An 11,997-nucleotide genomic window follows, 5' to 3' on the forward strand; every position below is an offset into this window, starting at 1 on the left:
AAATTCAGTTTAAAACCAAAGAAAGGGGTTTAATTGCTTCCCATTTAACTTAACAGGGTTTGCTTCATGTTAAAACATTCCTGTTTTCCCCCCATCAGTTTCACACAGGAAGACCTCAGAGCAGAAACACTGAACTTTGGTGTCCCAGAGAAGGAATATCAGAGAATGAGCCCTGGATTAATAAATAGCTCAGCACTTTGCTCTCCACAGTGGTAATCTTCCTCTGGAAAGCCCAAAGGTTGATGATATTAGTGGACAACCTCGTGTTTTTCAACCATGCGAAGCATGATTCATTGCCATTCAGGCCAGCCAAGACATAGCTTCCCATTGACTCCTGGTGCATACCTCAGATATTGCCAATATTCTTTATATGAAGACAGCATTTGTGCTCACTTTTTTCTTTTGAATTTTGTTAACTCACGTATAACTGTACTTATTTTCTGAGCCTATTTTATAGTTTCGGTTTTTATCTTTGAATTTCCATGTGTTTTTATAGCTGGTCTCTCTGTTATACATTATAAAATGACATTTAAAAAATCCTTTCCTCCCCTATTGTATATATCACATTAAAAGGAGCAATACGTATGAACATCTCTTATCAGTTCTACCTTCAAATTCACTGGGACTTTAATGTTGACAGTGGGGGCGTTGGGCTAACCCTCCAGAACAGCTGATGGAAGGACATTTAAATGCAGCAGAGTTCAGGCTCCATTATATTTTTGAGCAGAGAGCACATAAATATAGTTTATAGGGCTGATGGGCTTTATGCCTAGCTAATTCATGCAGTTAACCCTAACAATGTGTCTTCTGTTTGGCCTCTTATTCCAGCTGCTTCCAGTTGCTACGGATCTCCAGGTTGTGGCTGATGGGACTGGGGCATCTGAGGGGCACCAGGTTGGCAGAGGCTATAGAATAATATTCTGATTAGTAGAAGAAGGGGGAAGAAAGGGGGGATTAAAGGGCAAAAAGAAAGAACAGTCTAGAAGCTGTGGAACATTCTCCAGTTATCTTGTGTTGTTCAAAGTTCACTTTCAAGGATAAGCTGTGTTTCAGTACAAAAGTACCATTCTCCCCTGCCAACCGCCTGGCGCTATCTTAATCAGGCATGCTTGCGTGGCGGTGACTCAGCAGAGCGAGGTTTCTGGGAGAGCAGCCCGTTTTGTGATTCAGGCTGGGCAAGGATACCAAACAGGCATCCAGGCAGCACGAAAGGCCTCTCTCGCTTGTGGAGGGGGGGTTGTGCAAAAGATCCCTCTACAATCTTGTGTAACTTTCCGTTGCATTTTGACAGGGAGTCATTCCCAGTAGAGGATACTGGGCCCTGATCTGATTAGATTCTGGTTGCTGAAGGAAGGAAAGCAGGATGGGAGGAGGCACAGTCTCTGGTCTGTTCAACTTCCTGATTAGATTTATTATGAGTACTCAAGTCAGAAATTGTCGGTGCTTGGACGATGACCTGGGAGATGAGGGTTCGAATCCCTGCTCAGCCATTAAGCTCTCACTGGGTGACCTTGGGCCAGCCATTGTCTTTCACAGCCTAATTTACCTTGTCGGCGTGAATGTAAACTGGGGACAGGGAGAACCATGTACAATGCCTTGAGCTCCTTGGAGGAAAATGTGGTATATACATGTAACATATTGTTAATGGAAAAATCCGAGGGCTCCCTTGGACAAAAAAACAAGGACACCTGCCAGGAATACCAGAGCAAAACAGCAGCCAGTAGGCTTGGTCTTTATTGAAGACTGTTGCGACAGGACTCCCACCTGCCACCAGGTGAAACAAAATGGAAGCCCAGAACAAAATAAGACCCCAACTTTTATTAGTTACTAATCCCCCAAACTACATCCCTAGAACTACATCATGACTACATCATTGACACATCACAAAACGGAGGGGTTGAGGGAGGAGTTGTGGAGGTAACCTGAGTGTCCTGTCACCTGGCTGGTTCCTCCTTTCCCCCCTCCCCAGGAGACAAAGGGGAGCTGGCAGTTTCCTGCCTCCAGAGGGAAGAGCTGATCATTGTCCAGTCCCTGCTGAATCCACTCCCATATGCAAGTCCTTTGTGTCCTTGATGGTCTTCTGTCTAGGACCATCAGGGTTGTCATGCCAACTGGGTAGGGCTCCTGTGTATGTGCTGGTATGGTTAAGGGATTATGGCCATCCTGTATCAAACCATCCCCCTTTGATAGTCCTTCCTTCCTGGAGTAAAATAAAAGTGGACCGGTGTAAATCGAATGTATGGTTGATTTACTATGAATTTATAACAGAAACGTCGTGTGTGAGTGTGTGGTGTTTGTACAAACTGAATGATTGGGGGGGAGCGGGTTTCCCTGCAACAATATAATTAAAGAAAAGCAGAAGCAGAGAAGTGCCTGGCTGCTGGATCAGTCCAAAGTGGGCCTAGTTATTCCAGCATCTTGTTTTCAGGGTGATCAACCAGGTGCCCCATAACTCCAAAACATCATACATACATCACAGAAGAAGGCAGTCTCCAACAGAAATACATCACAGGGGGCGGTCTCCAGTGGATTTGCGCCCCCTAACCCATGGATTTGCGCCCCCTAACCCTAACCCCCAGATGTTGCGCCCGGTGCGGCCGGCCCCCCCTGCACCCCCCCACGCTACGCTACGCCACTGGCGGTCTCCAACAGAAATCCTGTCTGTCAGTATCCCTGACAATGGTCACTGATTACTCCACCTGGGCAGCCTGGCCATTCCTTTTGAGATGCTAAATACTTAGTTCCTGAATCCAGGTCACCGGCTCACCCTATTCATACACAAATATGCCCTGAAAACAGGATTCGTGAGCAAAGAGACAATGGAGAGGCTTTCCCATTTCCTTCCTCACTGCAGAGGAATATTTGAGGTCACTGGAGAGTCAAAATGGCTTCAGGATTTCTCTCCTGTACTATTTCAGACACGTAGTTTATATACTTGTACATTTATGCACATTTAATTTATATATATGTAAGACCTTAGAATTCCTACAACAGTTGGATCGATGGTGGCTAAGGCTCACCTATCTAAGCTTCTTGGTTTCACAGAACTCTTCAGCAGGCCCTGTGGTTACCACAGTGTAACAAGATCGTTGTGGTATTCCTCCCCCCGCCCCCCAATATGTTGGTCCAAAGCCACCAGTCTCATTTTTATCTCATGGAAGCAAACTGTAGTGTTCAAATCAAATTTCTGTTTGGAGTCAAATCACTTTAACAACAAATCATTTCATTTTCAGATGTCATCTGCTCTGTTCAGCCCCTCTGAAATCTCTCTATGTGTGTTCTACTGGAAATAGCTCACCACTGGAATTCTGATTTGATGAAGCAGACATTTGGGCCAGTGATCCAGACCTGTCCCAGATGGGCTTGTCTGAGCATGTTAAAGAGTTCATCTCGCAGGCAGCATTTCCAAGCTGTTAGGTCATCTGAACTCAGCTTTCAGCTGCTTAGAAAACAAATGCACAGCCCTGTGAGTTATGCTCAAGGGCCTGGAGAAAAAATGGTGATGGTAGCAAAATGTTAATATTTACCAGTCACTTCTAGAAATTAACCCATCCTTGCAGAGATTATACAAACCTGGGTGAATACCGACTAAAATATTGGGTTGTATCCAACATTAGGCATACCCAGAGGAGACCCACAGACATAGGTCAATTAATTTCAATGGGTCTACTCTGACTATGGCTAACTAACACTGGATACAAACCTTTTAAAATTAACAGATTTATTTATTTTTTTGCAAGGAGAGCAAAACTGTCATCAGGAAGAGAACAACATAATCTAAAGCAAGGATGTTGTCATTTGTTCTGAAGGGAACACGAGCATTTCTGTGATCCATACAAGTTGGGTTATCGTGGATGATGAATGTGATGCCAGTTCAAACGTTATCTGTCCTGTTTGAAGTCAAGAGACACAAACCAGGCAGATTATGCTGAGAAGCATCCCTGAAACACTCCTTCCCCTGCCACCCTCAATCTAGCTTTCTTTGTCTGAACAGCAAACAATGAAATCGGGTTGTTTCCTGAGAATTCTTTTAATTCCTTTTCTCAGGAAAACAACAGCACAACATACCCTTGGTTTCCCACTGTGCAGGCACTGTGTGTGTGTGTGTGTGTGTGTGTGTGTGTGTGTGTAAACTCTCCTAAATCAGCAGTGGCACATTCTGCATGCACCCTGATCATCACCTTGTGACTTGTGTACAAATCTATGCAAACACACACAGCCCTCTTTCTAAATAATAGATGCTTTCATAATGTCGCCTGGTGACCTAGTTCTTGCCTGCCCTCAGTTTTTCTGGGAAATCCAAATGCAATGAAAGGATCAAGGAGGTCATGAGATCTGGATTTATTTGTAGTTTTTGCCAGCCCAGCAACGATAGATATGTTGCCATCAGCTGGTACTCGTTAAGCACTGAGTCACCCAGAATTCTCAGGATAGCATTTAAAAGGAAACATGTTTCAAAGGCTTTCCAGGGTCAATGGTCTACATTCTGGAGTTACCCATGATATGGCACAAGCTATGCCCGTAAACATGTTGTGGAACACAAACTGACCCAAGATTAACATATGGGTACCAGTTTTTTTTCAATGAATCTGGGGACACTTTTTTTTTGGAAGCAGAGTAGCAACAGGGATTCAGTAGTGGGGATGGTGAGGCAAAAGACCCTGGGCCCAAGCACACATGCATATTGTATAAAGGTGCAAAGCCCTTCTTTCGCACCCTGTGAAACATAAATGCACAGAGTTTTTAAAAAACTAGGCAACAGCGCACTGCCCGCCTATGACTCCCAAGCCTTCCCTGATCTCCTGCCCCCTTCCCCCTTTGCTTTGATAGATCGGGGGGAGGCTCGGGAGTCACAGGCGGGTGGCCATTGCCCAGGAGCGGGAACAAGGTGTGCGGTTTATCTGCCAGGCAAGGTGCAGAGCCCTTCTTAAGCCATATTTTAATTAACTGTTTGTTTGTTTGTTTGTTTTTCCTATTACCTTTTACTGTAAATCATATTTGTTGTTAGCTGCCTTGAGCCCAGCCCTGGCTGGGGAGGGTGGGGTATAAACAAAATTTTAATAATAATAATAATAATAATAATATTTTGCACCCTGTGAAACATAAATGTGCAGATTTAAAAAAAAAACTGGGCAAAGGCCGCCAACCCACAACTCCTGAGCCTCCCCCGATTAGTCAAAACAAAGGGGGAAGGGGGCAAGAGATATGTACCACCGAGTGTCCCCAGTTCCCCTTTGGTAGTGGCGGCAGCAGTGGCAGTCAGCAGCCCAGAGGCAGCCTTGTAGTGCAGTTGGCTCTGGCCGGCTTCAGGAGCTGCTTGCTGTTGTGATGCCCACCATTTTTCCTCTCCGGAAGTCCCCATATGATGCGTTGCAAATCTGGGGACATTTCTGGGGACAAATTTGTCCAGGGACAGATTTGTGGTACTGGGGACACAAATAAAGTATAGTGTTTATTAGTGGCATCACCCCACCAGTTTCACAATGCATTCTGAAAGCTTCTAAGCAACACAGAACTCTTCCTCTGCTTGGATGTTCAGCAATTGTTTTAGATGGGTGGGAAACAGAATTCTAAGGCATTAAGGAAAAGCTTATTTATCCCCATTTGCACATTGCTTTGGTCATCAAAGAGAATGGAATATGTATTAGATCCTTGACATCTGTGAGACTCTCAATGTTACATAGAAGTATGCTTTGATGAAGAAGCAATGCAAGTAGCATAGATCTGTCTGATTCAATGAGTTCATCCATATAAAAAGCTGAAGAATATATTTTTATTGATTCCCTTTTTGAGGGGGCAAGTGAAGTTTTTTAAACTCGTTTTTTAAACTCACCAAGACATTTTAAGCAAATTGTGGGTTGTTTTTTTTAAACTATGGGCAACCCAGAAATTGTGAAGGGGTTTCAGCAAATTCATTCTGTTTTTCTGGATTGATTGCTTCTGTCGACAGGTGTCTTTTGTACAGGTAGCAAGCTGGAATTACAGGTAAGACCTCTCCCTTACAGCAGGTGCTTTTTATCTCAGCTCATTACATACAGTGAAGATACCAGGTAGCCTGACATCTGGCTGGTTGATAGGGGATCAAATACTTATTTCACTCATTCTAATACGCATCAGTCTCTGATTTTTGTCTTCTGGGTTTATGGGGTTTTTTCCTGTTGTTGTTCTGTCTCTCACAGCTACAATAAACCTACCATTAAAATTATGGACTGGTCATTTCTTTGTCAGAGGGCAAATGGGCAAATTTAGCAGGGGATCAAATACTTTCCCCCCTCACTGTATTCACAACGTTTTTACTACTGCTTTTCTTTTTCTTTTGTTTCTTTATTGCATTTTATTAATCTGAGGTCAGCTGCTATACAATAGGTTTGTACAAGGAAAGTTGGGTTTTGGTAAAGGCTTTAAAAGCAAATAAATAATGAATACAACAAGCCAGCCATTTCAAACTTATTTTGTATCCAATCCTCTTAAAATATGTATCCACTCTGTTTTCTCCTGAATACCTCTTTTCTTCTTCTTCTTCTTTTTTTTTTTTTTACAGGAAGTGCTACAGGAAATAACATGCATATGCTATTAAGTTGCAAAATTCAGGGTGCCTCTTGCCTGCTAATCCTAGGCAGGGGAAGAAGAGAGAAACTGGTTGTGTGACCCCGTTTCAAGGTACTCAGCGAGATTCCCATCTGGCAGAACAAAGTATTAATTTCAGGCGAGCTCCGAAGAGGAAATGGCTTCAGGAACTGGAACATTGTTTCCTGTCGAAAACCAAAAACAGAAAACACCAGCTTGAGTTTCAAATGCTGAGCCCTGTTTTCATCGCTACATAATAACTTGCGGGTGCGTTGAACCCAAGTAAGCAATATTTAGAGTAGACCCACTGAAATTGACAGACATGGCTAAATTCCCTCCATTGATTTCAGTGGGTCTACTTTGAGACCAACGGCTGGGTGCTCCCTATGTAAAGACTGGGAAACCCAGCCAGATGGGCAGGATATAAATTATTATTAATAATAATAATAATAAAGACTGCTTTGCACAACTATTGTTTCGATGCCAGCAACTCCATTGACAAAAACATGGAACAGTTTGCAGCAAGGAGACAAACAGAATCGTCTCCCAGGAACAAGCACCTCATATGTGGCTAGATGGGTCAACATGATAAATAACTTAATACATAAGTATGGGTTATCCTTTTAACATTTTCTATGAAGACTTTGGGGGATAACTCAGTATGGAAATATGTACCCCCACTTTTAAAATGTATGAGGGAAGAAGTTCTGCTGGGCACGAGTGACTCCATTTTACAAAGCCTGACTTACGGGGCATATTTTGGTGATACAGTACTATTCAAGTGTTTTTGTTCAACAGACCTGACTTGCTGGTTAGTGGTAATTCTTTTTTTCCCCTTGGGCTTTTTTATTTTCCTTTTTTGACCCTGCTTCCCCGTTCCTTCCAGTTTTGTTCACCGATGATAATGCTTTCAGAGCTTTTATTTCCCCTCCCCCCCTCAAATATTCTGCTTTGAGACTACCTCATAATGGAAAAAAATGAAATTTTAAAAAAATTGTATGACAAGAAACAAATAGATTTTAAAACATAGCAAGGTTATAATTGGCAGCTCTCGTTCTGGGACTGAAGAACAGGAAAGAAACGCCTCAGTTAATTACATAACCATTTTTTTTAAATGGTGAAGGTTTCTGAGGGGGAGCCAAATTTTCCCTCAAAGAGGAGGGGCCCCATTTGTGAGAGAATGAAAGCATTCTCTATTGTTTTATATGTATTTTATGTGTTTTGGTTTTATTATCTTGATTTTTCAGTTTTAATATTAACTTCCCCTCGGGAGACCCCTCCCCCACCCGCGAAGATGCCCATCCCCCACCACCCCCCGGTTCGCCGTCCCCCCTTCTTCCCCGCATGCGCACAACAGCCCGCATTCACTTTCCTCCCACCCCACTTCTCGAAATCTGCTTCGCTGAAGCGGAGGGGCCTTAGCAACGAGGGTGACCTCACCCTGCACCAATCAGCGAAGACTTACTCATTAGAAACACACGGAGGAAAAACACCTCCCTTCCTTTCTCCAGATCCTTCCAGAGCTTTCCTACCCGAGAGCCAATCAGCGATCGCATGGTTCCTCCCTTCGCACCAATCGCCACCGAGCCTCCGATTTAATCCCGCCTCTCTTCAACGGCCCGTCGAAATTGCGCAGTCTCTTCACCTGCCTTTGTATATCCCTCCGCAGCTCACACAGCTCGTTTTATCGCGTGTCGTAACAAGGCGACCCCAACGACTTTCTCCGTTTTCATTTTTCCTTCCTTTCAAATAGCGGAGGATACACCGGGAAGGGAGAAGTGGCTCTCATTACCGTTTATCGCCGGACTATTTTTTTTAGCGGAAGGAGACTAGAACTCCTCCCAGGAGGAGGAGCGATAAGTCACAGAGATCTATAAATACCAGAGGGCGGAAGCGAAGCGGACATATTCGGCGCTGTCATTGACGAAAGGAGAGGTTGGAGGGAGTTTTGTCAACTGAAGCGGCGGTCGGGATTCGTTTTTCCTAGTTGAAGCGGTCGTAGCACATTGGTAAGACGGCGGAGGGGGTGGTTGGGAAAGGAGGCCGCCTTTCGAGCGACGTGGCGGCGCCTCCGGGGTGTGGCGTCACCGGCCTCCATTGTGGCGAGGCGCTGCCCGGCGACGTGGGGGGGGGGCGGAGGGGGCTCGGCGAGGGTCTTCCTGCGCAGCCCCGGCCAGAGGGGAGATGGGGTGGCTTGGTGGCGGGAGGCGCGCCTGAGGGGCGAGCGCGGCGCTTTCTGCGCCGGCGAGGTAAAAAGGAATAAACCGAGACCAGCCCGTCCCCCCTCCCCATAAATTCGTTTTTATTGTGCTGTAATGGAGGGTCCTCACAAAGAAGCGGGCAAAAGCCGTGTCGTGGCGGTCGGGAGACAAGCGTTTTAAATGGGTGGGGAACCGTATAAGCGGGAGCCTCAGCTGATGCACATACTTAATGCTGTATAGTAAAAATGCACCCGTGTATGAAGCACAAAGAAGCAAACTCGGTGCTATATTTTTTAAAAAACGGGGATGGGGAGAGTCGGTTGCCAGAAACCTACGGGGCTAATTTTAGGAGTCCTGGGTAGTACTCGCGCCCACCTCCCCCCCAAAAAAGTGCAGTTCAAATCGTTCCGGCAAAGTGCGTCATAATTACAAAAGATTTGGCATGTGATGGGCTGGCGTTATACTGGTATTTGTAGCAATAAGCTGTCTTTGAGTCAGTTCTAATAAGGGTAAATGGGATGTAAAGTATTAAAGCAAAAAAGGGGGGTGGCTTGGGAAAGCGCATGCGTAGTATGTATGTTTATGAGCAAAAGCATAGTGGGGGGGAATAAGTGTGAGATCACTGAATTGGTTAAAAGGGGGCTTCAAAAGGTCATCCAGCTCAGCTCCTTGGTGGTTTTGTAGTAAGGGTTCTCCCCCCCCCCCCCGCGCTTCTGACCTTGGTGCGTAGTATTTGAGGATATCAAATAGTGCTTAGCTTGACTAGGCTTGCCATTTTCACCTCCTTTTTCTGCTTGTAGATGCATGGGAAACAATTCCATTGTATCTCTGTTAATTGCTGATACAATATGAAAAATGTTGGAAGCTTATTTGACAGTATACTCCTATTGGTTCTGATGGGTGTTAAAAACCTCACAGGCGTTTAGTGTTTCTGGTTATCGGATAGCTTCTGCATTGCTGAAATGGGAAGGTGCTGAAGTATAATGAGATATTCAAAATGTCTTATTATTGCAGATAAAAAATGCAGATCTTTGTCAAGACTCTGACTGGCAAGACCATCACCCTGGAGGTGGAGCCCAGTGACACCATTGAGAACGTGAAAGCTAAGATCCAGGACAAAGAAGGCATTCCCCCTGACCAGCAGAGGCTGATCTTTGCTGGAAAGCAGCTGGAAGATGGCCGCACCCTCTCCGACTACAACATCCAGAAAGAATCTACCCTCCACCTTGTGCTGCGTCTGAGGGGAGGTATGCAGATCTTTGTCAAGACACTCACTGGGAAAACCATCACCCTGGAAGTGGAGCCCAGTGACACCATTGAGAACGTGAAAGCTAAGATCCAGGACAAAGAAGGCATTCCCCCTGACCAGCAGAGGCTGATCTTTGCCGGAAAGCAGCTGGAAGATGGCCGCACCCTGTCTGACTACAACATCCAGAAAGAATCCACCCTCCATCTTGTGCTGCGTCTGAGGGGAGGTATGCAGATCTTTGTCAAGACTCTGACTGGCAAGACCATCACCCTGGAGGTGGAGCCCAGTGACACCATTGAGAACGTGAAAGCTAAGATCCAGGACAAAGAAGGCATTCCCCCTGACCAGCAGAGGCTGATCTTTGCCGGAAAGCAGCTGGAAGATGGCCGCACCCTGTCTGACTACAACATCCAGAAAGAATCCACCCTCCACCTTGTGCTGCGTCTGAGGGGAGGTATGCAGATCTTTGTCAAGACTCTGACTGGCAAGACCATCACCCTGGAGGTGGAGCCCAGTGACACCATTGAGAACGTGAAAGCTAAGATCCAGGACAAAGAAGGCATTCCCCCTGACCAGCAGAGGCTGATCTTTGCCGGAAAGCAGCTGGAAGATGGCCGCACCCTCTCAGACTACAACATCCAGAAGGAATCCACCCTCCATCTTGTGCTGCGTCTGAGGGGAGGCATGCAGATCTTTGTCAAGACTCTGACTGGCAAGACCATCACCCTGGAAGTGGAGCCCAGTGACACCATTGAGAACGTGAAAGCTAAGATCCAGGACAAAGAAGGCATTCCCCCTGACCAGCAGAGGCTGATCTTTGCCGGAAAGCAGCTGGAAGATGGCCGCACCCTCTCAGACTACAACATCCAGAAGGAATCCACCCTCCATCTTGTGCTGCGTCTGAGGGGAGGCATGCAGATCTTTGTCAAGACTCTGACTGGCAAGACCATCACCCTGGAGGTGGAGCCCAGTGACACCATTGAGAACGTGAAAGCTAAGATCCAGGACAAAGAAGGCATTCCCCCTGACCAGCAGAGGCTGATCTTTGCCGGAAAGCAGCTGGAAGATGGCCGCACCCTGTCTGACTACAACATCCAGAAAGAATCCACCCTCCATCTTGTGCTGCGTCTGAGGGGAGGTATGCAGATCTTTGTCAAGACTCTGACTGGCAAGACCATCACCCTGGAGGTGGAGCCCAGTGACACCATTGAGAACGTGAAAGCTAAGATCCAGGACAAAGAAGGCATTCCCCCTGACCAGCAGAGGCTGATCTTTGCCGGAAAGCAGCTGGAAGATGGCCGCACCCTGTCTGACTACAACATCCAGAAAGAATCCACCCTCCACCTTGTGCTGCGTCTGAGGGGAGGTATGCAGATCTTTGTCAAGACACTCACTGGGAAAACCATCACCCTGGAAGTGGAGCCCAGTGACACCATTGAGAACGTGAAAGCTAAGATCCAGGACAAAGAAGGCATTCCTCCCGACCAGCAGAGGCTGATCTTTGCCGGAAAGCAGCTAGAAGATGGCCGCACCCTCTCTGACTACAACATCCAGAAAGAATCCACCCTCCACCTTGTGCTGCGTCTGAGAGGTGGCTTTTAGGTGTTAATGGAACTCTTTATTTGCAAGTTGCCAATAGCATTTGTTTGCACTGTAGCTGTTTAATGTCTTAATATTGTAAGGTAAATAAAAGTTTAAGTAACTGCTGGACTGTTGGTGTAAATGCTAAATAAAAGTTTTTGTTGCACATTACTTTGTAGTTCTCATGAATGATTAAGTACAGACTTTCTGCCATGTAAAAGCAGGTGTAAGCTTAGAATACAGAATATGAAACTTGGTGAGTCTAGAGTGGTCACACACTGATTAAACTAGCTCCTACAACTCTGCCATGACTTACGGCAATTATATTTTAGTCACCTTAGTGGCTTGAGCTTTCTACAATGCTGGCAAGGACAAAACTAGGGGCACAGCTTTTCTTGA

At 45.8% G+C, this 11,997-nt stretch overlaps 1 protein-coding gene and 1 long non-coding RNA gene across 3 annotated transcripts; one reads left to right on the top strand and one right to left on the bottom strand.

The window, feature by feature from the left end:
* Positions 1–6,303: 6,303 nt before the first annotated feature.
* On the bottom strand, positions 6,304–8,274 carry LOC307204526. The gene is made up of 2 exons (XR_013833730.1): positions 8,033–8,274; positions 6,304–6,752 (listed from the first exon to the last, which is right to left on the bottom strand). It is a non-coding gene; the product is annotated as an uncharacterized lncRNA (long non-coding RNA).
* A 148-nt stretch (positions 8,275–8,422) lies between these two features.
* LOC307204524 (polyubiquitin-C) lies at positions 8,423–11,769 on the top strand. 2 transcript variants are annotated; one of them, XM_079956097.1, is made up of 2 exons: positions 8,423–8,576; positions 9,783–11,769. In XM_079956097.1, exon 2 carries the CDS (start codon positions 9,790–9,792, stop codon positions 11,617–11,619), a length of 1,830 nt encoding a protein of 609 aa, XP_079812223.1. In that variant the 5' UTR covers positions 8,423–8,576; positions 9,783–9,789; the 3' UTR covers positions 11,620–11,769. The 2 variants fall into 2 exon arrangements, with proteins under 2 accessions (XP_079812223.1, XP_079812224.1); XM_079956098.1 differs by lacking the exon at positions 8,423–8,576 and adding an exon at positions 8,794–8,816.
* The last annotated feature ends 228 nt before the right edge of the window (positions 11,770–11,997 follow it).

The sequence above is a fragment of the Podarcis cretensis genome, assembly GCF_951804945.1.
Source record: "Podarcis cretensis genome assembly, chromosome: 15".
Taxonomy (NCBI): domain Eukaryota; kingdom Metazoa; phylum Chordata; class Lepidosauria; order Squamata; family Lacertidae; genus Podarcis; species Podarcis cretensis.

Bases quoted from the DNA above. Each gene is read 5' to 3' on its own strand.
- LOC307204524 (XM_079956097.1), top strand. From the start codon at position 9,790: ATGCAGATCTTTGTCAAGACTCTGACTGGCAAGACCATCACCCTGGAG.